This window comes from Artemia franciscana, chromosome 2 (assembly GCF_032884065.1).
Source record: "Artemia franciscana chromosome 2, ASM3288406v1, whole genome shotgun sequence".
NCBI classification, from domain to species: domain Eukaryota; kingdom Metazoa; phylum Arthropoda; class Branchiopoda; order Anostraca; family Artemiidae; genus Artemia; species Artemia franciscana.
In genome coordinates this window covers 18,791,055-18,816,713 of record NC_088864.1, presented here as the reverse complement: position 1 = coordinate 18,816,713, position 25,659 = coordinate 18,791,055, and the positions used below count along the sequence as shown (strand labels likewise).

The following is a 25,659-nucleotide window of genomic DNA, read 5'->3' as shown; positions in this document are numbered from 1 at the left end:
TCCTTCACATGCAAGGTATCTCAAACTTTTTCATTTTCATCTATATCTTTTCCTGCAACTGTATCTCGGTTTAGCACATTCTCAAAATGTTCCACCCATCTTTCTTTAACCTTTTCCTTATCACTAATTGTGGCCCCATTTCTATTGTGGCTCCATTCCTGTCTTTAACTGGGTCTTTAATTGTGGCTCCATTCCTGTCTTTAACTGGGACTAGTCCGAATTGGCTACTCTCTTTCAATTTATTAACATGCCAGTATAATATTTTACTATTATGCCGTCTAGCCGCATCTTCCAGATCCTCAGCAATTTAATCCATGGCCTCCACTTCACATCTCCTTAGTTCATATTTTAATGCTTTCTCCACTTTCTTTACATTCATTTTGTTTTCATTCAACCGATCACTCAGACAATTCTTGTACAAACCCCTTCTACTCTCTATTAAACCTAATTCTTTTTCACTAATATTCCTAGTTGCAGTCTGAGCAGTCTTCCCTAAGACACCATCAGCAACTTCACAAATTCTTTTTCTAAAATTAATTCCATCCATCTTCCACATTGTCAAATTTTAAACTCTCAAGCTTAGCATTCAACTGTTCCTGGAAGGTTTTTCTCAAATTTTCATCCTGGAGTCTACCAACATCATAACCTTCTGGGAGGTAGTTACCCTTCCGAAATTTCAACTTTAAATTAACCTTAGACACTACTAGATGGTGACCTTTACTTTTAATATCAATAACAGCACTCCTATACATCCTAGTATCTTGTATTGATCCTGCTAGTCTTCGGTTTACAATAACATAATTCATAAAGTTTGCTGTCTTACCATCACGTGAATACCATGTCAACTTATGGGCCATTTCGTGACCAAACACCGTATTGGTTATAACTAGGTTGTTATACCTACAAAATTGTAAAAGTCTATAGAAATTACTGTTTTCTTTTCCTACACCAAATTAACCTAGGCTAGGATACCATCTATCCCTATTTCTACCAACCTGGGCGTTAAAATTTCCTAGCGAAACACCATATTTCTACCTGGTACCCTGTCTTTTTGCTTCATGTAACTGTAAGTAAAATTCATCTGAGTCACTAGTATTACTGTTTTGAAAAGTAAAGTTGACAGAAAGAGTCAAACATTAGCGTAAATAGCGGGGCGTTGAGGAGGGAAAAGTCTTTTTAATATACGGAGTAATATCTGTTCGCTTTAAGTTTTAATGTCGTTCTTTACTTTCAGTTAAAAAACATGTTTTTTTTTCAGTTAATCACAACACTGAAAATAATTGCTTCTCTGAAGTTTTCAAGGTTATTTTGTACTTTCTATAAAGAAACATATACTATTATTTCTAAACTACTAAATAGTATAAACTAGAAACAAGACGAAACTTTCTAAGCTTCAAATGAAAGCTTTTTAGGGGACACGTAATGTCAGAAACGTGTAGAAACCAGAATTATCTCTTTCAGACCAGAGATTTAAAATCCTTTATCTCATCTAAATTTCTAGGAAATAATTTTAACAGGTCAATCTGGAGTCTAGAACTAAACTTGAGAATATAGCGTTGGACAATGAAGAAGATGGATGAAACAGTCTTGGGAAAATAGTTTAAGAGGCAGCAGAAGGTTTCCTAGTGAGGAAAGTTTGAAACACAGCTAAGAATATTAGCGAAAACTCTTTAAGCCTGGTGGGAAAAAGGAAGGGTATTTATGAGAAACTTTTGAGGGAAGTCTATCTTGGAATACGAGAAAAGTAAGGGAGGTAGAGAAGGTATGAAGGCAGGAATTAAGGAGATATGAAACGGAGTCTTTGGACAAAACTGCTAAGGATATGGAAGATGCAGCCCGGCGGCATAATAATATAGTATTGTGTTGGCATATTGAGAAATTGAGCGAAAGTAGTCACTTAAAATTAGGTATAGGGCCTCAATTAACTATAAGGAACTTGTTAAAGAGAGATGGGCTGAGTATTTCGAAAATATATTAGCAAACCAAAACTGTCCTACCCCTGCCAGTGAACTGCCTACAGTGCATTCTCGCCAGATTTTTGTATATTGAAAATTATCACTTCAAACATTGTGTCAAAATTTTTATATCCCTTAGATTTCTAGGAGATAGCCCTGCAAATTAAAATATCAAATTCTGATCGAAATTTCGTTTTTGGACAATTTTTATTTGTAAGAACTTACTAAAATCTCGCAGGCGTATAAAGCTCGAGCGAAGAGGTGGACCAGAATAGTGTAGCTGGGATCCTACTTGTAGGAGATCCTGTTGTCATGCGATTTCCAGAGTTTCTTTATTTGCACATTTAGTAAACCGTGTTGTCAGACCTCAGCAAAACCTGAAAGCAAGTCAGAGCTAGTGTCTCGCTTGTAGTTGCCTGGGTGCCTGGACACTTTTGGGGTGCCTGGACACGGTCTGGTCTCGGAAGAGGAGAGGGTGTCTCTAAATTGTTGTCAGGACACCTATCAGAAACTATTGTATATATACTTGATTATAAGGAGTTTATTAAAGAGAGATAGGCAGAGCATTTTGAGAGTCAGTTAAACCATGATAAAGTTGAAGGAATTGATACAGGAAAGAATAATTTTTTTTGGAGAGTTTGCATGTGAAAAAAGGTTTATTTTGCTAAGAGGCGTTAGAGCCAGCATTGAAAAAAAAAATAATAATAACGCTTCAGGGACTGATAGCGTCTGTTTGCCAAGTTAGAGATATATCACTGAAGATTGTAAATAAGGTTTTTGAAAAAATGGAAGAACCTTGGAATTTTGGAAAAACTTTGAATAAAACCCTTTATGATAAAAGTGATGAGAGTGAATGTGGTAATTACAGAGACATTAGCTTGGTTTTCATAGAAGGGAATTACTTAGCATAATGATACCTAGTAGACAACTGCTGCAGATAAAGCATTAAAGGACAAACTGTCTGTTTTTCGGAAGTGAATAAGATGTGCCGGAAGTGGTTTTTGGAAATGTTGACCGAATTTCTACTCTTAGGCTAATAATTCATAATTATATGAAGCATCAGTGTATCTTTCAATCAATTTATTGCCAATTATACAAAAACACAATTGATTGTTCTGGCCCCACAAAAGGCTCTATGACCTGTAGTATCTCTACTCCCCTCTGCTCTTCATTTTTATAGACTACGAACAGGTGTTCTGCCGATAGAAAAGCTTTAGTGAAGGTGCTAACCTTGTATGGTGTATTAAATTGGCTCATAAAGGTGGTTAGTGTTATATACAAAAACACCATTGCTGCTGTAGTGACGTTAACAGCTTGATGGGTGTTGAGTTGACAATTAAGCAGGGTTGTGGCCTATCCGCGTTAAAATGCATTACTTTGATATACTTTGTCACAAGAAACACTATAAAGGCTATGTGAATGGGACAGGAAAGAATCAAATGGGAAGGTGAAACTCTCCTAGATTTAGACCTTGGAGATGATTTTGAGCGTCCTAGTTAAATTCTTTTGCAAAACAAATGAATTTTTGTAGGTTTCGAAAGTTCTGGATGCAAAAATTGGTTTCAACAGTAAAAGTCTCTTAGACTTCCTTGAACAGTCCCTTAGACTTAGAATAAATGAAGGTGAAGAGGTGATGTTGAGTAACAAGAAGATAGATAAAGTGGATAGCTTCACCTACTTGGTTAATATCATTAGTAAAACGGCAGCTTCAGTGAAGGTGGTGGATGAAGAAGTAAAAAGTAGAATAGCCAAATCCCATGGTATTCTTATACAGTTGAAAAAAGTTTCGAAGAGGGAGCAGAAAAGTCTTCAAACCAAGACTAGAATATTGGTAGCTACGATAGTGACAGTGGTCAAGTATGGTTCTGAAGCGTAAGAAGTCATTTGGTCTCCACAAAAATTGATGAGGTGTAAAAATTAGTTCCTTTCTTCAGTTTTTCAAGCTTGAGAGCCAGTTTGCTTCTAGTAGGGATTAAAAGTACGTAAATCAGAGTTTACAGCTCATCGATCAGAAGGAGTTATCGGGTCTAAACCAAACTTAGCATAAAGTGGCAATTGGTGTGCTGATTTACGATAGAACTTGGTTCAAATTTAACCTATGTGAGGGAGGAGGGAGGGGTTTACCTTAACTCTGTCCTCAGTACATATACCAGAAGGGACATCGGATCCCATCCAATCCTGACGGCATAAAGGATATGGCCGCAACTATGTTTTTATAGGGGTCTGTACGTGATTTGACCCAGCTCTGTTTTGTTGGTGGGGGTTGCTAATGGTTTAAAAAAATATTGTTTTTAGCCTAATTATTAAGTGGACTGGTGAGGTTTGAACAATATCAGTTATGGTGTCGTATATTATGTGAGAGAAGGAATACAATGTTATCACGTGTATCCGTCAGTTTCTTGCGTCCTGAGGTGGCTAAATTCTCGCCTGATGACTTAGAGAGTATTTACTTTTAGAAGCCAACGCCATATACACTTGTAGGTCTTTTTTTCTGGTTAAGATTTGTTTTCAAATCGAAAAGCCAATCGTTTCGTGTCTGTTTTATGTGCGCCTCGAGCCCATAAAGAGGATTTTTGAAATTTATTCCATGGAAAATGACAAAGATCGAGCGGAGAACGCAAGTTCCTGCATGGAAGAACTTGCTGCAAATTTTGCCCAACTATTGTTTTCTATGCTTCACACTTGGAGTAATAATTGGTGGGTCTTGGCAACAAAGATTTTGTTGTATTTATTGCCGAGTTCTTATATACAGTCTTTAATATAAGGGCTGCATGTTAATTAGCTATTGCTCTTAAAACTAGATTTTTTTTTTCATGAAACAGTTTCTAGTTTAATTTAGTTTCAAACTTCTACAAACAGATATCAGCTAGCTACGATACTCCGACGGTAAAAACTGAAGCAAAACTAAGCTATAGCATAAATTGCGTGTTGTTATAGAAGATATGAATAAGAAAGTATAAACTATAATAATGAGAAAAATAGTGAACAAGCTGAATAACTGCTTAAACTAAAACTTAATAAACAATTAATCCAGATCATTGCTTTAGAAGGGACGTCACTATTCCTTGACAAAATAATAACAATTCAATAAACATAAGCAAATGAAGTACAACTTTAATTTCTTTTATTTTTCTTGCTTCTAAAAATAAGAATAAAAGCAAATTAAGTTTCATAAAAACTTCTGTTTTTTCTCTTAAAAAAAGAAATAAAGATAAGCAGGTCAGCTGATATTTCTATTTCTATTTTTGTTGTTAAAATATAAATCAATATACGTAAATCAGGTGATATCTCTGTTCTTTTTTTTTTTTTTTTTGCAAATACAAATTAAATAAATAAAAGTAAATAAGGTAATGTTTTTTTCTTTGCAAATATAAAGACGGAAATAAATATAAATATACCTAACAGTTTTTCTAATATTGAGTTACTTTATTTGAAAGTGGATCTTTCTCGGAAGATAGGATATTTTACCTGTTTTCTTTATAAAATGCTGAAAATAAAGCTATAGTAATTTTTTCCCCTTTTTTACATTACCCCACCTGCTTTTTAACCTTTTGCTATAAGGAAGGTTATGTTTGCTGATCAGACTAATGGGAGGAAAAAGAATTACGACCTGTCTCTCTTTGTCCCTCTTGAGAAATATAAAAAGAACTGCTTTTAAGAGCATATCAGATTTCGTAATAGGCATTTTGTAAATGGGCTTTCTTTCAGTTGTGGGCTTTTTACTTAGAAAAACCCCTTTTACACTTTGGCCTTTCTGAATATACTGCTTTATTAGCTATTACTAATAGGAAAGTCCTCCTTACTATGCTCACTGAGAGAAAGGGTCTTAAGGATCCATGCATGTAAAAATAACAAGCTATACGCAATTTTCCTACAGTTTCTCATTTTCGTTTCTGTACATTCATTAAACGAATTTGCTGTGGCGGGCACATCAAGATTGCTGTATGTGATGTTTATTCCAAAAAATTTACACCTTAATCGGGGGAGAGTAATTTTGGGATTGAATTTGAAATTGTGGAAGAGCCGCAAAAATCTTAAGATTCTGGCAGGAGTCGATCCTGGACCGGTGCACGTACAGATGTATCTGTTTAGTCCGGACCTGTCCGGCGTCTGGGTCTGGTATCTGGTAATTTTGCTTGTCCGGTGTTGTGTCTGTGCTCTGTAGTTGGGTGTACTTGCCTACCTCTAAGTGTAAGCCTTATACAGGGTTGCATTGTCAGTTGGAAAAATCAGCACATGATTTTGGTGGGATAACCCACATGGAGACTGTTCAAATAAACTTGCGTTATGCACAAAAATATTTCTTAAGTAATTTTCTAAGACTCTTCTGTGTAAGATAAGTTGAAGCTGAGAAAAAAAGTGACTAGTGTTGAAGGCATTTTAGATTTCTTGAAATGTTTACGTATAAGATACCCACTTTTGTTTCCAACTTATCTGATAGAAACAGTGCTTGGCAAAAGAGTACTTTTCATAGCTATCCGATGTTTACAATTCTAAAAAGTTCCAAAAAAAGAGAAAAGTTTGTCAGACTTCAAAGTAAAAGTTTCCCAAGCTTTTTTAATAATTAATAATCTAGTTATCAGATTTAACAGTGTCTAGACTAGATGAAAGATAAATAATTACTGACTTTCGTTAGTGGAAGAAAGGAAAAATTCTTCTTGTGTGACGATAACAAATGGCTTGTAGCTGAAATTAACAAATTTTGTTAAATAAGCTAAATATTTGTATTGAACATCTTTTTTCTAGTTGTTTTTTGCTCCTACGCCTTTTATCATTGGTATTCCCGGGAGCTTTTTTCAAGAGAAAAAATACGTAAGGTAAGAATTTCTGAACTTAGAACTTACAATTTATTTCTCAGTTACTTTATATATCCAGTATATTTTGTATTAGACATATGTTTGTTTGTAAAACTTAATTATACTCTTCGAATGTTTCCTAGTCTAAGTCTAAAGTATTTGAGAGAGACAGGAGTAAAATTGCCTGCTGCCGTTGCAAACTTAAGGGCACCAAGATGGATTTTCATGGAAACCTTTTTTAATCTTTTAAATTTGGTCTCAGGAAAAAATAGGAAATTTATTACTCGCCTTATAGCTAAGATATTCGAGTCTTTTTATACTTGTTACTTAAAAAAAACTTTTTCGAAGAAAAGCAAAGAACTCCACTAAACCAAAACTGAGCAATAATTTGCTAAGAGTAAAACTGCCACAAATCAGCATCGATAAATAAATGAAACCCAAAACAAACTGAAATTACGATAATAACCGAGTCAAACTAAAAACGAGCAGAAATTAACATGAGCAGGGCTCTAAACCCCTGTACTTTCCCAAGGCCTGAACATAATTTGCAATTTACTGAAAAAATAAAATGAATTTGCATATTCAGTTTAATATAAATATGCTGATATTTATACTTTTTAAAGTGTTAATAATATTTGATTTATTAAAGTTAGAAAAGTGTTAACATTTAATTTTGTTCATTTTTGGTTTAATGGAGTTCTTTACGTTTCTTTGAAAAACTTATTTTATGGAAAAAGTCTTTTTAATTATTTTCTATTTGTTTTATATTGACGTAGTCTTTTCAGGAAAAAAAATATTAGTTTAGATCTTTTCAGTTTTTCTTTAAGAATTTACAGTTTGAATGCTGGAGAAAGATTTTCAACTATTTTTAACAAAATGCACCGTTTTGAAAATCTGGACACAAATAGCAATGTTTATTTTACTTCCAGACCTCCTCTAGTTGGCCAAAAAAATAAAAATTGAAAAATTCTATCCATACTCTTTGACATTTTGGATACACTTTTATCCTTTTGATTTAGTTAAATTTTAAGAGCAGAAGTAGTAATAGAAGTAGCCCGTTTGAACATAATACACTCAGTCGCTCTTGGGATACTGCTGAGATGTCTTATGGGCAATCAGCATACGCCAAATGCTTTTCGATTTAATCTTAAGGCAACATTTAGTTTAGGGAAAATTGCATAACTGTCGGGAGGGGGGTTAACCTACGGAATAGCCCTAGAGATAAAGGTAAAAGACCGTTCGGCTATGCTGGACAAAACGGCTATCTAAAATTTTGATTTCAACTGTTCGGAAAATTACGAGCTAAAGAAGAGGGCTGACTGCCCACAAATCACTTTTGACTCTTAAACAGGTTACTAGAACGTCGAATTTCCAATCAAATTAGCTCCTTTAAAGTATCAATGATATTATTAGCTATGATAAAGCAGCGCTACCTATGATATTGCTTATATGCCATTTTAATACTTGTTTGTGTCTAGTTTTTTCGTTTAATTGAAACTCCCCCTAAGCGTTTCTACTTAATCCCCTTAGTGTCATTAGTTACAGTATCCGTAGATGTAGTTTCATAAGTATACGCATAGTGTCTTTTTGCTAGTTCAAAATCTGTCACAACTTACCCTGAAAGATCTAACTTAATAATGTAAGCCATTATTTTGATATTGCTTTGTCACCCTATTGACAATCTACAATATCATAGTTTATTTTGATTTAGTTCAGCATCCGCCTAAATATTTTTTAAAAGCTTCACCTGAATACCCTTAGCTTGTGTAGTAGCAATACTTTCCCCTCGACGTTTCCTCAGATATTTTTTCAATATCCTTAGCCTTAGTAGTACTCGCTACAGAGGTAGTAGTTGTTGCGATAGTAGTGGTAGTAGTAATGGTACTTGTGGTAACAGTAGAAGCATCAAAATTTGCCGTAGCAGTAGCGTGTAAATATTGCCTTTTTGGTCAATTGATCCGATCACTTTGACTCTTAAAAAGGTAACTAGAGCTTCTGATTACCAGTCTGATGAGTCCCCTCCGATTTTATACGACCAAGCTTTCTATAAAAAAAACCTTGTATATCCTCAGGGCATAACTTACCACCTCTGACTAGAGGGTCGGGGTGTGTAATCCTCAGAGGCATTTTCCGGACTTTTCAACTACGTTGAACCAAATGGTTATCTTCAAACTTTGATTGTATGTGTTTGGGGAAATGATGAGCGTCGGAGGTGGGTTAGGTGCCCTCCAATAACTTTCGACTACTAAAAAGAGCACTATCCCTTTCAATTTCCAATCGAATGAGCCTTTTTCGAAGATTCTACCACAACTCTTTCGATACGAAGTGCCCTGGTCTAAAACAAATAAAAAAAAATAATAATAATACATTGTGCCAACATATATCTTTGCTTAGGCAGCGCCATTGCGCTGCCTATGATTTAAAATGTTTTTCTCGTTGTAAATAAGAACTGTGTTTTTCCTTTTTCAAGTAATTGGTAAAAACTAAGTAGGAGTCACTAAGAAAGTTATACTTTCGTTAGACTCCTCATTTTCAAATGTGTCAATATAAATTTTTTCTTGTTAAGTAAATAAATAGGAAATGTCAGATTTTCCCCGTCTCTTTCTATTGAAATTGGAAAATAGAAATGTTATTACTCCTTGAAGCATACCAATTTCCTTATTTGCTTCTCCTGGACGGACTTTCATTTGACTCATTTCTTATTTCCTTGGAATAAAAATGAATGCAGAAATTGATTCTCTTCAGTAAAGATAATTTTTTCCTTCTTCCAAAATTTACCTTTAAGGTAACTAAAATGATAAGTTATTTTTATATGTATGATGTTTAGCATTAAAGTAATCCAAGTTAGTGAAAAGTAAACGTGGAAGTTTGAGCTTCTAAACTAAATAGCTGTAAGGGAGTAGGGATGATGACCTTCTCTTGGTGCCCCCTGTGAGTAGATATTGGTTGAAATAGAGATCTAATACTGCTACTGACGATCCTCTTCAGCCACTGGCCGTCTTGGCCAGTGTCTGATCATGGGCTAGAGCATATGAACAGTATATGTTTCCGAGATTGGACGGATTGAAATCAGTAATGGCTATTAAAATCATGCGCGGGGGCAGGAGTCAATACCCTTAGAGATACTAAACGTTGGCCATGGGGTAAAGAAAATCTCCCGAGGAGCAACCTGATGTGGGAGAAAAAAGTTTCTTGTTCGTACCAGTTCTGAATATCATTGCCGTTTACTGGTGATGGTTGGTAACTGTTAGATGACTATACCCTCCAGTGGTCATCTTGACACCACTTACGAAGACTGCTCTGCAAAGGGAAAGATTGCAAGCCCTAGATGAACTTGCGGCGACAGACTGTTAATAATAGTAATATTAATAACTACAGCTGAAACATCACGACCATTCAAATTCTTATGCACTGTTCACCATATTTTTTAAAATTTTTATTTGCTCTTTAAATTTGTCACATTTGCTATATTATTAAGCTTGAGTTCAGTACCGTTTTGGGACTGCATAAGCCCACGATAACTTTTTTTTATAAAATTAAATGTTACTATCGCCCCGGAAGTTTAAAAAAGAAAGAAAAAAGGTAAAGAATACGGCATTAGAGTTTGCAGTCCCTACCAGCGGTGCTGATCTCCGTTTCTTGGCCCTTCAGCCTGGAAGTGCAATGGAGGGGTGCTTGGGGCCAACCATCCTGTGCTTTCGCACACCCTTCCTGTTCACCTTTCCCAGATTCCTCCAGGTACCCATTTAGAGCTGGGGCGACTCTGGCTGAGCTTTATTTGGTAACAAATTCACCTCTTAACATTGAGGTCGAGTAAACGGACTATATGCAGCTTAAATCAAACAGTTCGTGGGAACGAACTGTAGTAAGGAGCGACCCGGCTCAATAGTAAACGAAACTCTAAAAATGAGAATTTTGATGCTAAAAGATACATCAAAAGAATCGGATTGTCATGCTGATTTTAAATATATAGGTTTCATCAAATTTAGTCTTTGTCATCAAAAGTTATGAGCCTGAGGAAATTTACCTTATTTTGGAAAATCGGAAAAAAAACACCCTCTAAAAGTCATTGAATCTTAACGAAAATCACACCATCGCATTCAGCGTATTAGAGAACCCTAGAGCAAAAATTCCAAGCTCTTATCTACAAAAATGTGGAATTTCGTATTTTTTGCCAGAAGACAGTTCACGGGTGCGTGTTTATTTGTTTGTTTGTTTTTTTCTTTTTTCCAGGGGTCATCGTATCGACCAAGTGGTCCTAGAATGTCGCAATAGGGCTCATTCTAATGGAAATTAAAAGTTCTAGTGCGCTTTTTAAGTGACCAAAAAGTTGGAGGCCACCTAGGACCCCTTCCCACGCTGATTTTTTTCCCGAAGTCAACAGATCAAAATTTTGAGATAGCCATTTTCTTCTGCATAGTCGAAAACCTTAATAACTATGTCTTTGGGGATGACTTACTCCCCCACAGTCCCTGGGGGAGGGGCTGCAAGTTACAAACTTTGACCAGTGTATACATACAGTAATGGTTATTGGGAAGTGTACACACGTTTTCAGGGGGATTATTTTGGTTTGGGAGGTTGGGTCGAGGGGAGGGGGCTATGTGGGAGGATATTTCCTCGGAGGAATATGTCATGGGGGATGAGAAACTCAATGAAAAGGGCGCAGGATTTTCTAGCATTACTGTAAAAAAAACAACAATGAAAAAATAATCATGAAAAAGTTTTCTCAATTGAAAGTAAGGAGTAGCATTAAAACATAAAACGAACAGAGATTATTAAGCATATGAGGGGCTCTAAAAATACTTTAGCATAAAGAGCGAGGTATTTAGGAGATAAATACATCGCTCTTTATGCTAAAGTACTTTTAGTAATTTCAACTACTTATTCTACGGCCTTTCTGATTCAGGGGTCATTCTTAAACAATAGGGACAAAACTAAAGATTTAGTATAAAGTGCGAGGTATTAAAGAGGGGACAAACCCTCTCATATACATAATAAAAATATAAGAATAGAAAAGTTTGTTACGTAAGTTAATTCTTAAGTTACGTATATTTTTTACTAATAAAAACGTTCGTTAAAAATTGAAAGTTCTAGGTGCCTTTTAAGTAACCGAAAAACTTGAGGGCAACTAGGCCTCCTTCCCCGCCTTTATTTCTCAAAATCATCTGATCAAAATTAAGAGAAAGCCATTTAGCCAAAAAAAGAATTAGTATGCAAATTTTATTTTAATAATTTATGTGCGGGGAGCCAAAATCAAACATGCACTAATTCAAAAACGTTCAGAAATTAAATTAAAAAAAAATTGTTTTTTTTTACTGAAAGTAAGGAGCGACATTAAAACTTAAAACGAACAGAAACTACTCCGTATATGAAATGGGTTTCCCTCCGCAATCCCTCGCTCTTTACGCTAAAGTTTGACTCTTGACACGATTCTAATTTTTAAGACAATTTTTTCCAGGGGTCATCGTCATATTTCTCGGAGGAATATGTCATGGGGGAAGAGAAACTCAATGAAAAGGGCGCAGGATTTTCTAGCATTACTGTAAAAAAAACAACAATGAAAAAATAATCATGAAAAACTTACGTAAATTAATTCTTAAGTTACGTATATTTTTTACTAATAAAAACGTTCGTTAAAAATTGAAAGTTCTAGTTGCCTTTTAAGTAACCGAAAAACTTGAGGGCAACTAGGCCTCCTTCCCCGCCCCTTATTTCTCAAAATCCTCTGATCAAAATTAAGAGAAAGCCATTTATCCAAAAAAAAGAATTAGTATGCAAATTTTATTTTAATAATTTATGTGCGGAGAGCCAAAATCAAACATGCACTAATTCAAAAACGTTCAGAAATTAAATAAAAAAAAACTGTTTTTTTTTACTGAAAGTAAGGAGCGACATCCCCTCCGCAATCCCTCGCTCTTTACGCTGAAGTTTGACTCTTTGACACAATTCTAATTTTTAAGACAATTAAAAACCACAAAAAAGGGTGGGAGAGAAGGCCTAGTGTCCCTCCAGTTTTTTGGTTACTTAAAAAGGCATCTAGAATTTTTAATTTTTAACGAATGTCTTTATTAGTAAGAAATATACGTAACTTACAAATTAACTTACGTAACGAACTTCTATATTCATATATTTTTATTATGCATATGAGGGCGTTTCCCCCTCGTTAACACCTCGCTCTTTACATTAAAGCTTTAATTTTGTCCCAATTCTTTAAGATTGGCCCCTAAATCCACAAAGGCTGTAGAATACATAGTTGAAATTACTTAAAATACTTTAGCGTTAAGAGTTAGGTATTTAGGAAGAGATGAACCCCCCTATACACGTTATAATGTCTGTTTGTTTTAAGTTTTAATGCTGGTCCTTACTTTTAGTGGAAAAAACTTTTCATATTTATTTTTTCATTGCTTTTTTTTAAGAAATGCTAGAAAATCTTGCGCCCCCTTCATGGAGTTTCTCTTCTCCGATGACAAATTCCTCCTAGGGAAGATCCTCCCACGTAGCCCCCTCCTCTCAACCTTCCCACCCAAAAATTCCCCTGAAAAGGTCTGTACACTTCCAAATAACCATTACTGTATGTAAACGCTGGTCTAAGTTTGTAATTTGCAGCCCCTCTCCCGGGGATTGTGGGGGATTAACTCAGCCCCAAAGACATAGTTATTATTTTTTTTTTCGACTCAGTTGAACAAAACAGCTATCTCAAAATTTTGATCCGTTGACTTTGGGAAAAAATGAGCGTGGGAAGGGACCTAGGTGCCCTCCAATTTTTGGTCACTGAAAAAGGGCACTAGAACTTCTAATTTCCGTTAGAATGAGCCCTTTCATGACATTCTAGGACCATTTTGTCGATACGATTATCCCTGAGGAAAAAAAAGGAAAAAAAAACAAACAAACAAATAAACACGCACCCGTGATCGGTCTTCTGGCAAAAAAAACTCCACATTCCACAAAAAAAGTTCCACATTTTTGTAGATAAGAGCTTGACTTCTACAGAAGTGTTCTCTAATAGGCTGAATGGGATGGTGTGATTTTCGTTAAGATCGTATGACTTTTAGGGGGTGTTTCCCCCAATTTTCCAAAACAAGGCAAATATTCTCAGGCTCGTAACTTTTGATTAGTAAGATTAAATTTGATGGAACTTATATATTTAAAATCAACTTAAAAATCCGATTCTTTTGATGTATCTATTAGTATCAAAATTCCATTTTTTAGAGTTTCGTTTACTATTGAGCCGGGTCGCTCCTTACTACAGTTCGTTACCACGAACTGTTTGACAACACAATAAAGGATCCTTAAATTCTGCCCGAACAATTGATAATACGTCAAAGAGAAATAAGTAATGAATTACGACTAATAACTGTTCTAAATTGCATATTACTCCATGATTTTGATTTGTTCCATAATAAATTGATACAGTAATCCTAACATTCTAAGTTTCTTCTTTATCACGCAATTTTAAAACACAAAAAATTAGTATCAAACAGTTCGTGGTAACGAACTGTGGTAAGGAGCGACCCGGCTCAATAGTAACCGAAACTCTAAAAAATGGGATTTTGATATCAATAGTTACATCAAAGGAATTAAATTTTAATACTGATTTTAAATATATAAGTTTCATCAAGATTAGTCTTATCCATCAAAAGTTACGAGCCTGAGGAAATTTGTCTTATTTTAGAAAATAGGGGAAAACACCCCCTCAAATTCATTGAATTCTAGCAAAAATCACACCATCAGATTCAGTCAGAGAACCCCACTGTAAAAGTTTCAAGCTCTTATATACAAATATGTGGAATTTTGTATTTTTGCCAAAAGACAGATCATGGATGCGTGTTTATTTGCTTTTTTTCCAGGGGTGATTGTATCGACCCAGTGGTCCTAGTATGTTACGAACAGGCTCATTACAATGGAAATCAAAAGTTCTAGTGTCCTATTTAAGTCACCAAAAAATTAGAGGGCACCTAGGCCCCCTCCCACGCACATTTTTTCCTCAAAGTCACCGGATAGCCATTCCTTTCAACTTAGTCAAAAACCTAATAATTATGTCTTTGAGGACGACTTAATCCCCCACAGTCCCTGGGGGAGGGGCTGCAAGTTGCAAACTTTGACCATTTTTTACATATAGTAATGATTATTATGAAGTCTACAGACGTTTTCAGGGGGACTTTTTCGTGTTAGGGTAGGAGTGGGTCGGGGGTTCCGTGGGAGGATCTTTCCATGGGGGAATTTATCATGAGGGAAGAGAATTTCTATGAAGGGGCGCAGGATTTTCTAGCATTGTTTAAAAAAAGCAATGAGAAAATCAATAAAAAAAAATCACCAGGAAGTAATGAGTAGCATTCAAACTTAAAATGAAAGTAAAATAGTACGTGTATAAGCGGGTTCGTCTCCTCCAATATAATTTGTTGTTTATGCTAAAATATTTTTAGTAATTTCAGCTATTCATTCTACGGCTTTTGTGATTCAGGGGTCATTCTTTAAAGATTTGGGATAAAATTCCAGCTTTGGTATAAAGAGCGAGGTATTGACGAGGGGGCAAACCCCCTCGTATATGTAATATAAATACAAAATTATAGAAGTTCGTTACGTAAGTTAATTCGTAAGGCACATATGTTTATTACTAACAAAAATGTTCGTTAAAAAAAATAAGAAATCTAGTTGCATTTTTAAGTAACCGAAAATTGTTGGGCAATTAGGCCTCCTCCCCCACCCCTTTTTTTAATAAAATCATCCGATCAAAACTATGAGAAAGCCTTGTAGCAAAAAATAATTAATGCGCAAATTTTGTTGTAATTATTCATGTGCTGTGAGCCAAACTCAAAACATGCATTAATTAAAAAACGTTCAGAAATTATATTTAAAAAAGAAGTTTTTTTTTAACTGCAAGTAAGGAGTGACATTAAAATTTAGAACGAACAGAAATTACTCTGTATATGAAAGAGATTGTCCCCTCTGCAACACCTCGCTCTTTACCCTAAAGTTTTTTTTTATTGTTTTAAAAAGTAGAGTTGTGACAGAGTCAAACTTTAGCGTAAAGAGCAAGGCGTTGCGGAGGGGACAACCTCTTTCATATACGGAGTAATTTCTGTTTATTTTAAGTTTTAATGTCAATCCTTACTTTCAGTTAAAAAGCTTATTTTTTTAAATTTAATCATACTTGGATTGAATAGATTTAGCCGCAATTGTTTCCAAACAAGTTATATCTCTACCCTTGTTTAAACAGCAGGAGGAAGCTAAACATCTAAAAATGATGCTTTCTATTAAAAAGTCGTATTTATAGTTTCTAAGTATTTCGAGATTTAGCCGCTTTTATACATTTTGGTCTTCCTGGAAAAAGGAGGAATTGTATGGTCTGCTCACAGCTATGGGGGTGGGAGACTTAGATACAAATACAGCAGTAGTAAAAATTGTACTTAGAACCCTTGCAAAATCCTAACCTATGATTTTACGTTGCTCTACTTCTTACATGCGATCAATGGGCCAGAGGGTCTGCATCTCACCTGACCCACCATTTTAAAAAATTTTGTAATTATTTTCACAATTCCCAAACAAAATACGCATTATCTTTTACTATTTTTACCCACCCACCCAATTCAATTTCTATGAGCGTGGCTGTTTGTATTAACTAAACATGACTTATAAGAAAAGAAAGGAGCTCACTAATGTATTTGGGTTTTGTATCCTCTCCCGTGTTGAGCTCGGATCAGTAAAAGGGGAATCTGTAAAAAACATGTTTTCTCAAATAAAAGTAAAGAGCGACATTAAAACTTAAAACAAACAAAAATTATTCCATGGATTTGGAGGGGGGCTGTTCCCTCCTCAACCACTCGCTCTTTATGTTTAATGAATTTTATACATTTGAAATCAGCATTAAAAGCCAATTATTTCAATTCATTAGTTTAAATCAAAATTCTTAGTTTAGAGGTTCGATTACTAATAGCCCGAGTCTCTCTTTGCTTACAGTTCGTTACCACGCACTGTCTGATAAAGTGAGGTTTTACCCAGAATGCCCACAAATTTTTTTAATGCTTATTCCTCATTTTTTCAGAATCTGCAACATTTGTGAAAACTTGCCTAAATACGCTAGTAGGTTGACCGCTCTTCTAATTGTAGGACCGGTCTTAGAACGACTAAAGTGTTTTAAATGTTGTACGTAAAATTTCCCAGGAGAAAGAAAGCTCCATAGAATAATCGTCACTGTCTTGTATGTGACATTTTGACACTTCTGACTTAATTGCACGATGAAGATAAGCCAGGCAGTGGGGATCAGAAGAACCAAATTGCCATTTAAAATGCCTTTCCCTGCTGAATTACCTCAGCTGTGTAAAAATGTCAGTAGTGTGAGCAGTCAGAAACGACTTGAGACATGACAACGCCAAAAGATGATTAAAAGCGTCTTAACTGACGCACCTTCCTGTCATTCCAATACAATATGACCGAGCCGTGTTGTCATTTACCATCATGTAGATACCTGCTAGTGTTTTTTAAAATGCAAATGTCAATTTTTTTTCAAGAAAATGTTGCTAAATGTAATTTTTTATTTTAAGCTTCTATTTTTTGACTCAGTGCCATTTGGAGATCGCCTTTCTGTGAGCTCCGTCCTACTCTAGAGACTGAGACTGTGACTGAGACACGACCTCTAAAATATAAAATATTGAGCTTGATAGACTCCTGCCAGACGAGACGACTTTGTCGAATCAAGGGGGTTCTGATGGAAAGGTTTTTTGAGTATTGAAAGGCTCCTTGTCCTTACTCACCAATTTCCAATCTTATCTAAAATTGGCCAATGTTCTCTCAGATGATTTGGTCATCTTTCTCGGATGCCACTGGCAACCCCTTCTTGAATCATATACGATTTTTTTACAACGCATCCCAAGGTTGGTTGTGCCCGAGGGATAGATCTCTGACCAGGTGGAAGAACAGCCAGCAGAAGTTTCTCAACATGGGTGACGTTGCTGCTGAGGAGGCCCCCATCACAGTAGCAGATCGGTCCACCTGGAGAAGCAAAGCTGCTGCACTCTCTTTGCCACATATCTTGCATCACGAGCCTTAAGTCCTATTAAATCTTTCTCTGAATAAAATATCCTATTACAATACACTACATGTCAAATGCTTTTTAGTTTAGAACATAATGTTGCAGTCTTGTGCCGGACCTTGCAGAACCACCATTAAAAGTGACCATTATAATTGTGATTTTATTTCATATTATAAAATAAAATAACACTTTGCAGTTCCTTTATTGATTTAAAAAATAAAATACTCACTTTCAATGACGTTGACTTTCTGAAACCCGTGTGGCCAGAATTTTCAAATTAAGAGTAACCAATTTTGTTAGTTTTATTTTTGAAAATTTTCTCGTAGATACAGTGAAGTGAAGTTTTGGCCAAAAAAAGATAATTAGTAAACATGGTCCTAAGGGAACTAGTTTCTTTACGATTAATAAAAAAGGATGAGACAAAAAATTTCTTGTTTAGATTGCCTGAGGATGTTTGGCTTGTTGATTTGGATTCCGGGAAACTTGTTCCATCCATGAAATACGAAGAGGTACCCAAATTCTCCGAACCAGAGTGTGGAATCCTGAGAAATCATCTGAAACAGGTAAATATTGAACATAGGATGATATTTCAACATTTGATGAAACTTGATCTAATTCCAAGATTGAAAAATATTATGTTTTTCAGGTCATCTACAAAATTAAAATGTTTGGCAAAGTTGTATTTTAAGAGTTTTTTTTTCTTGAGGTTAGTAAGATGATATTTCAGTCTTTTATGGAATTATTTAGCTGTTTTAGGTGGGCTAAGGTTAAATACAATAAACTTTTTACTTATGCTAAACTCTTTGCTTATTAAAAAATAAAATAAAATTATGCATGTTTGCCATTAAGGAATCGAGCAATGTTTGTAATCTTTGGCCATTTAAAATCCATTTTCCTTGCAAATTTCGCATAAATCGAAAGAAAGTGTAATGATAAGTGTAAATTCCTTCAGCCCCTCCGCGTGAAACTTTACCTGGACTTTTGTACAAAATTTTGATTTTTCGTTGCCGAAATTTTTACCTATTTCATTTAATATTTGTGTTAATCTTTTGGAGTATTAGTATTCTGCTTTTATTAGATGGTTTTTATAATACCATAAAAATTCACAAAAATCTTTTTTAATAATTTTTACTGTCTAAACTATTCTTTGCTATGGGGGCTTTTCTTTAGCTTTTAATATAAATTTAAAAACCTGATTAAAGAAAATCTAGAAATTAAAAATTGAATCTTCTTTGTCATTTTCTGCAACATTTATTCACCAAATTGACGGATCAAACAGTTCATGGTAACGAACTGTAGTAAGGAGCGACCCGGCTCAATAGTAACCGAAACTCTAAAAAACAGAATTTTGATACCAATAGTTGCATCAAAAGAATCAAATTTTAATGCTGATTTTAAATATATAAGTTTCATCAAGTTTAGCTCTACCCATCAAAAGTTACGAGCCTGAGAAAATTTGTCTTATTTTAGAAAACGGGGGGAAACACCCCCTAAAAGTCATAGAATCTTAACGCTAAAATTTCTTTATTGTTTTAAAAAGTGCAGTTGTGACAGAGTCAAACTTCAGCGTAAAGATTGAGGCGTTGCGGAGGGACAATCCCTTTCATATACGGAGCAATTTCTGTTCGTTTTAAGTTTTAGTGTCAGTTAAAAAAAACTTCTTTTTTTTTTATTTGATTTAGGGTAAAAAACCTTTTCAATTTCAATACGAGGAGCAGTTTACTCACCGATGGATGTAGTAGCCAAAAATTAGTGCGTGCACGTAACCGATGTTGCAAGCCTTGATTTAGACTGTAGGTGCATTTCTTTATTTTACTGAAAGGTGTAGGAGCACATCATTCTTTGTCGATTTATCGATTTGATTAGTTATCGAGTCATCAGAAGTGAATATGTATCGGTATTGAAACCCTATTGACCTTTAATATGGGGAGGCCTTAGGAGGTTGTTATGAAGTGATGCCTTTATAAATGAAAGTTAAGGGCTTGAAAGATATCAGCTACCTAATCTATATTTCAACGATAGTTCTTGGGCCCAGCCATCTCTATACACCATTCCGTTCCAAAAATATTCCTTGTGTAAACATGGTTTATGTCAAGATTCCAACGTCGACAGAATACTTTAAATTTAATTCAAGAAATTCAATAAAAAACTCTAGTTTTTACTTCATTTAACTTTAGAGGCATCATCCAAGAAATACATCCTATAAGAATAAAAAAATTCAATAAATTTTGAGTTTGAATTTTTTTTTACGATGGTTTTCAGCTTCTAAGTCTTTAATTGCAAAAATTTGGAAAAAGTAAAATGATACTTCAAAATATGACAGTTTGGTTTTGCCAGTTTGCCAGTTTTTTACAGTTACAAGACTATACAAATCCAGTGGACATTGTCCGTCACGTGTCAACCCAAAATCAATCCTTTTTTCATCCCATTAGTTCTATGACTGTCTACCTTAATTCTGCTGTAGGAATGACGTATGGATGGGTGGATGATAGACTTAACTATCAACAAGTGAAATGACATCATTTTTGTATAACCCTAAAAAGGCTTATGCTAGATTTACCTCTCACTCACTCGGACTATCCGTCTTAGTTGGTTTAATTAAAAAATGTTTTCGTTTGAAACGTTCAGAAAGTACTAAAATCCAAAATAAAAAATCTACTTTGACTGTTTTATTTGTTTTGCTAAAATCTCGTATACAAAAAGAAAAAAAACTTTGGGAAGTAAGTATAACTCACTGAACAAAATCGGATATAGAACCAGAATTGAATCAGAAGTAAATATATATCATTGAATGAAATGATGGGCGCAAGATACTTAAATTTATGTTTTTCAAATTGTGAAGTAGAATTTATGATCTAGCATAAAGTCCAGATTTGATAATTAAGGATGATTTGCAAAAAGAATACCTGGAAACGAACCTTGTATAAAAAAAAGTAATAATTCCTCAGCCTCTGTGCTTTTTCTTCTTTTGAGGCAAAGGGTAGGTTCATGTCATATTTGTGGTGTAGCGTAATTATAATAATAATATTGTGAACAACCATTATAAGAATTATCACCTTCTCCCAGGTGCAAACTAATTAAGGGTGTATTTACTTTCAATGAAAAGAGAGATATTAGTTAAACTTTACTATTTCCACCTGTGGTATTTTTTTTAATATAACGTTTTCATGCTTTAATAAAGTTGTCTTCAATTTCTGTCTTGTATGCTCTTAATTCTTCTCATTTTCTACCTTTCAGGCCATGAAATCGATGGAACAGGTTTGTAAAGTACACTTTTTGCATTAGTTGGCATTATTTTGTAGTTCTTTTTATTTTAATATTATTTTTTAATCCTTTATATGCACAGTTTAGTCAAAAACATTGTTTCCTAGTTTCTTAGATTTAATGCTGATCTTGTTTGGCTGGCTGCATAATTGAGCTGTTCATTGGAGACACGTTAAAGGCAAATCAGTTACCAACTCTTAACTTTGTCTATGCGTAAGATTTTTGCCTAAATATACCAATTAAAATTTGTTTATCTGAAAACATTGAAGTCCTTTAAATTTCTAAAAATTAAACCATAATGAAAAGTGTTAAATCACGTATTAAAATTTCATACAAATAAACAAGCCCTAGACAATACCGGGAATTTGTTCCATTAGATTATTAGTATATTTAATCAAAACCATAACTGGATTTTTCTAATTTTTCCCGTTGTTATATTAATCTCCGATCTCCGACTTCTTAAGGGATTTTAGGCTGTTTTTTGAAATTCCCAAAAATTTGTATTCGCAATAAACTTTCACTGGTAAGATTAATCGAAATAACAGTTACTACTCCTGAATCAACTTCAAATGACAATTTTTTCTTAATAGTTTTTTAAAAACACGTTTTCAAATTTCGTAGCCGTGTGGCCGTGGTTCACACTTCAATAGTTTGCAGATATCGCTGCAACCGTGATCCAATGACGTAAACATTACTTTTTATTAATGCTCGACGCAAAGTTTTGAAAAGAAATTGAAAAAAAATGAAATTGAAGTAGCTTTTAGAAAGAAATTGAAACAGTTTGTTGAAGTTTGTTTTTAATTCTAATGTTTAGGTATCCCACTCCAAAGTATTTCCTCTCTAATTCTATGGCACTTGTGCCTTTACGCAAGTCTGAACATTGAAAAATAAACATATCTTAGAAATGATGTTTTATAAGCGATATTTCAGAATCGCTTTTCATAGCTCATCAAATCCTAAAGTGTTTTTCCGCCTAGGAATGCCTGCAACTGATTTGTAAAGAAGCTACTAGAAATGATGATAATGGAAATGAACTCCATTGAACTTTTCCAGTAACTGAACTTTAAGTGTGACGCAGAATTGTTGTAGCTCTTGTATGTGTCAGAAATTTGACAGGGAAATTTTTGATCAAGTGAAGAGATAATGTTTATCTCTAAGTAGCTCACTAGCTGTTCCGCCGTGTCTAACGAAAACAAGAGCTAAGAGCTCGTTTGGCACTTGTGACGAGGTCAGAAGAGCCAAGAGCCAAGAGCTCATATGGTATGAGCTCTGGCGAAATTCTAAGAATCAATAGATTGCTTTAAAAGGAAAATCAGAAACTTAATGCCGGTTGGGATTCAAAATAGGTCCTTCTAAGGTCCTTCTAAATATCAAAATTCATTAAGATCCGATCACCCACTGCTAAGTTAAAAATACCTCAATTTTCTAATTTTTTTTCTCCCTTCAGCCCCCCAGATAGTCGAATCGGGGAAAACGACTTTTTCAAGTCAATTTGTGCAGGTCCCTGACACGCCTACCAATTTTCATCGTCCTAGCACGTCCAGAAGCATCAAACTCGTCAAAGCACTGAACCCCACCCCCAACTCCCCCAAACAGGGTGGATCCAGTCTGGTTACGTCCACCGCGTATCTACGATATTTTTAAGCGTTTTCCAAGATCTCCCGTTTCCCCCTCAAACTCCCTTCAATCTCAACAGATCTGGTAGGGATTTGAAATAAGAGCTCTGAGACATGAGTTCCTTCTAAATATCAAATTTCATTAAGATCCGGTCACCCGTTCTTAAATTAAAATACCTCAATTTTTCTAGTTTTTCCAAATTAACAACCCCCAACTCTCTTAAATAGAACTGATCCGTTCCAATTATGTTAATCAAATATCTATAATATTTGCTTATTCTTCCCATCAAGTTTCATCCCGATCTCTCCACGCTAAGCGTTTTCCAAGATTTCTAGTTTCCAAGATTTCAGGTTTCCCCCTGCAGCTCCCCCTAGTGTCACCAGATCTGGTCAGGATTTAAAATGAGAGTTCTAAAGCACAAGATCCTTCTAAAGATCAAATTTCATTGTGATCCGATCACTTGTTCGTAAGTTACAAATACCTCATTTTTTCTAATTTTACCGAATTACCCCCCCCCCCCCCCAGCTCTAACAAAGAGAGCGGATCTGGTCCTGTTATTTTCGTCACATATCTTGGACTTGTGCTTATTCTTCCCACCAAGTTTCATTCTGATCTCTCCGCTTTAAGCGTTTTTCAAGATCGCGTCCCCCCCCCCCAATGACACCGGATCCAGTCAGAATTTAAAACAAGAAATCTGAGTTATGAGGTCCTTCTAAATATGAAATTTTATTCAGATCCAATCACTCATTCGTAAGTAAAAAATACCTCATTTTTTCCAATTTTTTAGAATCAACCCCCCTCCTCAACTCCCCCAAAGAGAGCGGATCCGTTCTGGTTATGTCAATAGCGTATCTAAGACTTTTGCTTATTTTTTTCACCGTGTTTCATCCCGATCCCTCCACTCTAAGCCTTTTCCAAGATTTTAGGCTTCCCCCCAACTCCCTCCAATGTCACCGGATCCGGTCGGGATTAAAATAAAAGCTCTGAAACACGATACCCTTCCAAACATCAAATTTCATTAAGATCCGATCACTCCTTCGTAAGTTAAAAATACGTCATTTTTTCTAATTTTTCAGAATCAACCCCCCCCCCCCATCTCCTCCAAAGAGAGTGAATCCCTTCCAGTTATGTCAATCACGTATCTAGGACTTGTGATAATTTTTCCCACCAAGTTTTATCCCGATCCCTCCACTGTAAGTGTTTTCCAAGATTTTAGGTCCCCCCCCCCTTCAACTCCCCGCAATGTCACCGGCTCCGGTCGGGATTTTAAATAAGAGCTTTGAGACATGATATTTTTTCTAACATCAAATTTCATTAAGATCTGATCACCACTTTTAGTTAAAAATTCCTCATTTTTTCTTATTTTTCCGATTTAACCGTCCCCCGACTCCCCCCCCCCAGATTGTCGAATCGTGGAAATGACAATTTGTAATTTAATATGGTCTTACTCCCGATATGCCTGCCGAATTTTATCGTCCTAGCTTACCTGGAAGTGCCTAAAGTAGCAAAACCGGGACCGACAGACCGACAGAATTTGCGATCGCTATATGTCACTTGGTAGATAACAAATGCCATAAAATGTACTTCAGTAAACTCTAGAGATGTTTATCTGTAATCGGCTCGCTTTCTGTTCCGCCGTGTCTAACGAAAAAAAGGTATTTCAGCAAACTTTGTTTTTCACCGTTTTAAAGATGATGTCTTGAGTTTCTTACTTGGTTAGTAATTTCTGCTCGTTCCAAAGCTGTACATGAAATTTCTACTGAAGAATAAGATTAATTGAATTCTTACCATATAGAATATGCGAAAACAGAGCGGCATTACTAATTTATTTATGCTGAACCCGTGAGCTCTCGCTTTCTAGGTATATAATGGGATAAAGGTTAAGATGGCAGATCATGTTTTATGGATGTGGTAATTTCTGATGTACGGAAAACCAGATCCAAAGCAAAACCAGATACAAAGCTAAACCAGATCATACACGGACGGATTGTGTTGAACCCAATACGAGAGGACTTAAAGGAGGATAAATTGAAGATTGAAGTTTTGAATATGTTGGGGTGGAGGAGTATGCAGCTGTGTTGATCTCAGTCGGCTTGCTGCATCAATGAGTTACTATCAGTAATGATAATAGAGCTTGATAGACACTGAACATGCTTCTTTTGTAATTTTGGTGCTCAAGCTCCAGTGAGCTTTTCTTTCTTTTAGTGAACTTCAAGTGCGACGTAAAGACCTGATCGTTCCCTTACATGCTTAATATTTCACGTGTGGATTTTCCTTAACAGAAGACAATGTATGCCTGACTAAAGTTTAATAGTTATTTTGTCGTAATCAGTGATAAAGAAATATTGACACATTAACCTGATTTTGGGCCATCATCATTTGACGGAAGTCATCTTCCGTCAAATCTTCGAGTTTCTTATTCTTGGACCCGCAATTTATGTTCAAAATATGCTAAAGAATCTAAAATGTGTACTAAGAGTCTTTTTTCTTTTTTTTCCCCCCTTTTTTCTCATTTTAGTAACAGCCGCTTAAATAAAGTTACCTTTACCTTTGGTCTGTAATTTTATATTGTTTCTGGACAAAGTGTGACTCTCCAATAAGGAATATCAATGATTGACCCATAAGAATTATATAATCAATTTGAAAGTAAAACAAAACAAAAAAATATGTATAACTTACGACGAACACATTGTAATTCTTGTAAAGAAAGATATGAATCTTGTTTTTTTTTAAAGGTAATGTAACTTAAAACAAATCATTAGCAATGACTATGAAACACAATTTTAGTTTGTTGCATCCTAGTCATTTTACTGCTATTTTGAAATGTTATTCTGTTGCTTTAGCTCTTGCCGTCATGCGTGTTGTATCTGAGGGAGGGGTGCCAGCTTGTGCAAATACTTCAATTCAAAACAGAGGCTTCATTGATGCCTTTTAGTGGAGTGGCAAACACATTATGCCTTGTTGAAATCAGAATTATGCAAGGATTTAATTATGCATA

The 25,659-nt window shown here is 35.2% G+C and overlaps 1 protein-coding gene across 4 annotated transcripts in view; it reads left to right on the top strand.

The window, feature by feature from the left end:
* The window catches only part of LOC136038136 (MAP kinase-activating death domain protein-like), a 219,319-nt gene that overhangs the window by 81,678 nt on the left and 111,982 nt on the right, over positions 1 to 25,659 (top strand). For 2 of the 4 annotated variants that reach the window (XM_065721183.1, XM_065721164.1), the window contains exons 9-11: positions 6,702 to 6,772; positions 18,220 to 18,343; positions 21,018 to 21,038. In XM_065721183.1, the coding sequence (XP_065577255.1) occupies positions 6,702 to 6,772; positions 18,220 to 18,343; positions 21,018 to 21,038 (216 nt within the window). The remainder of the gene's footprint in view (positions 1 to 6,701; positions 6,773 to 18,219; positions 18,344 to 21,017; positions 21,039 to 25,659) is intronic. The other 2 variants (XM_065721193.1, XM_065721174.1) reach the window with 1 other exon arrangement.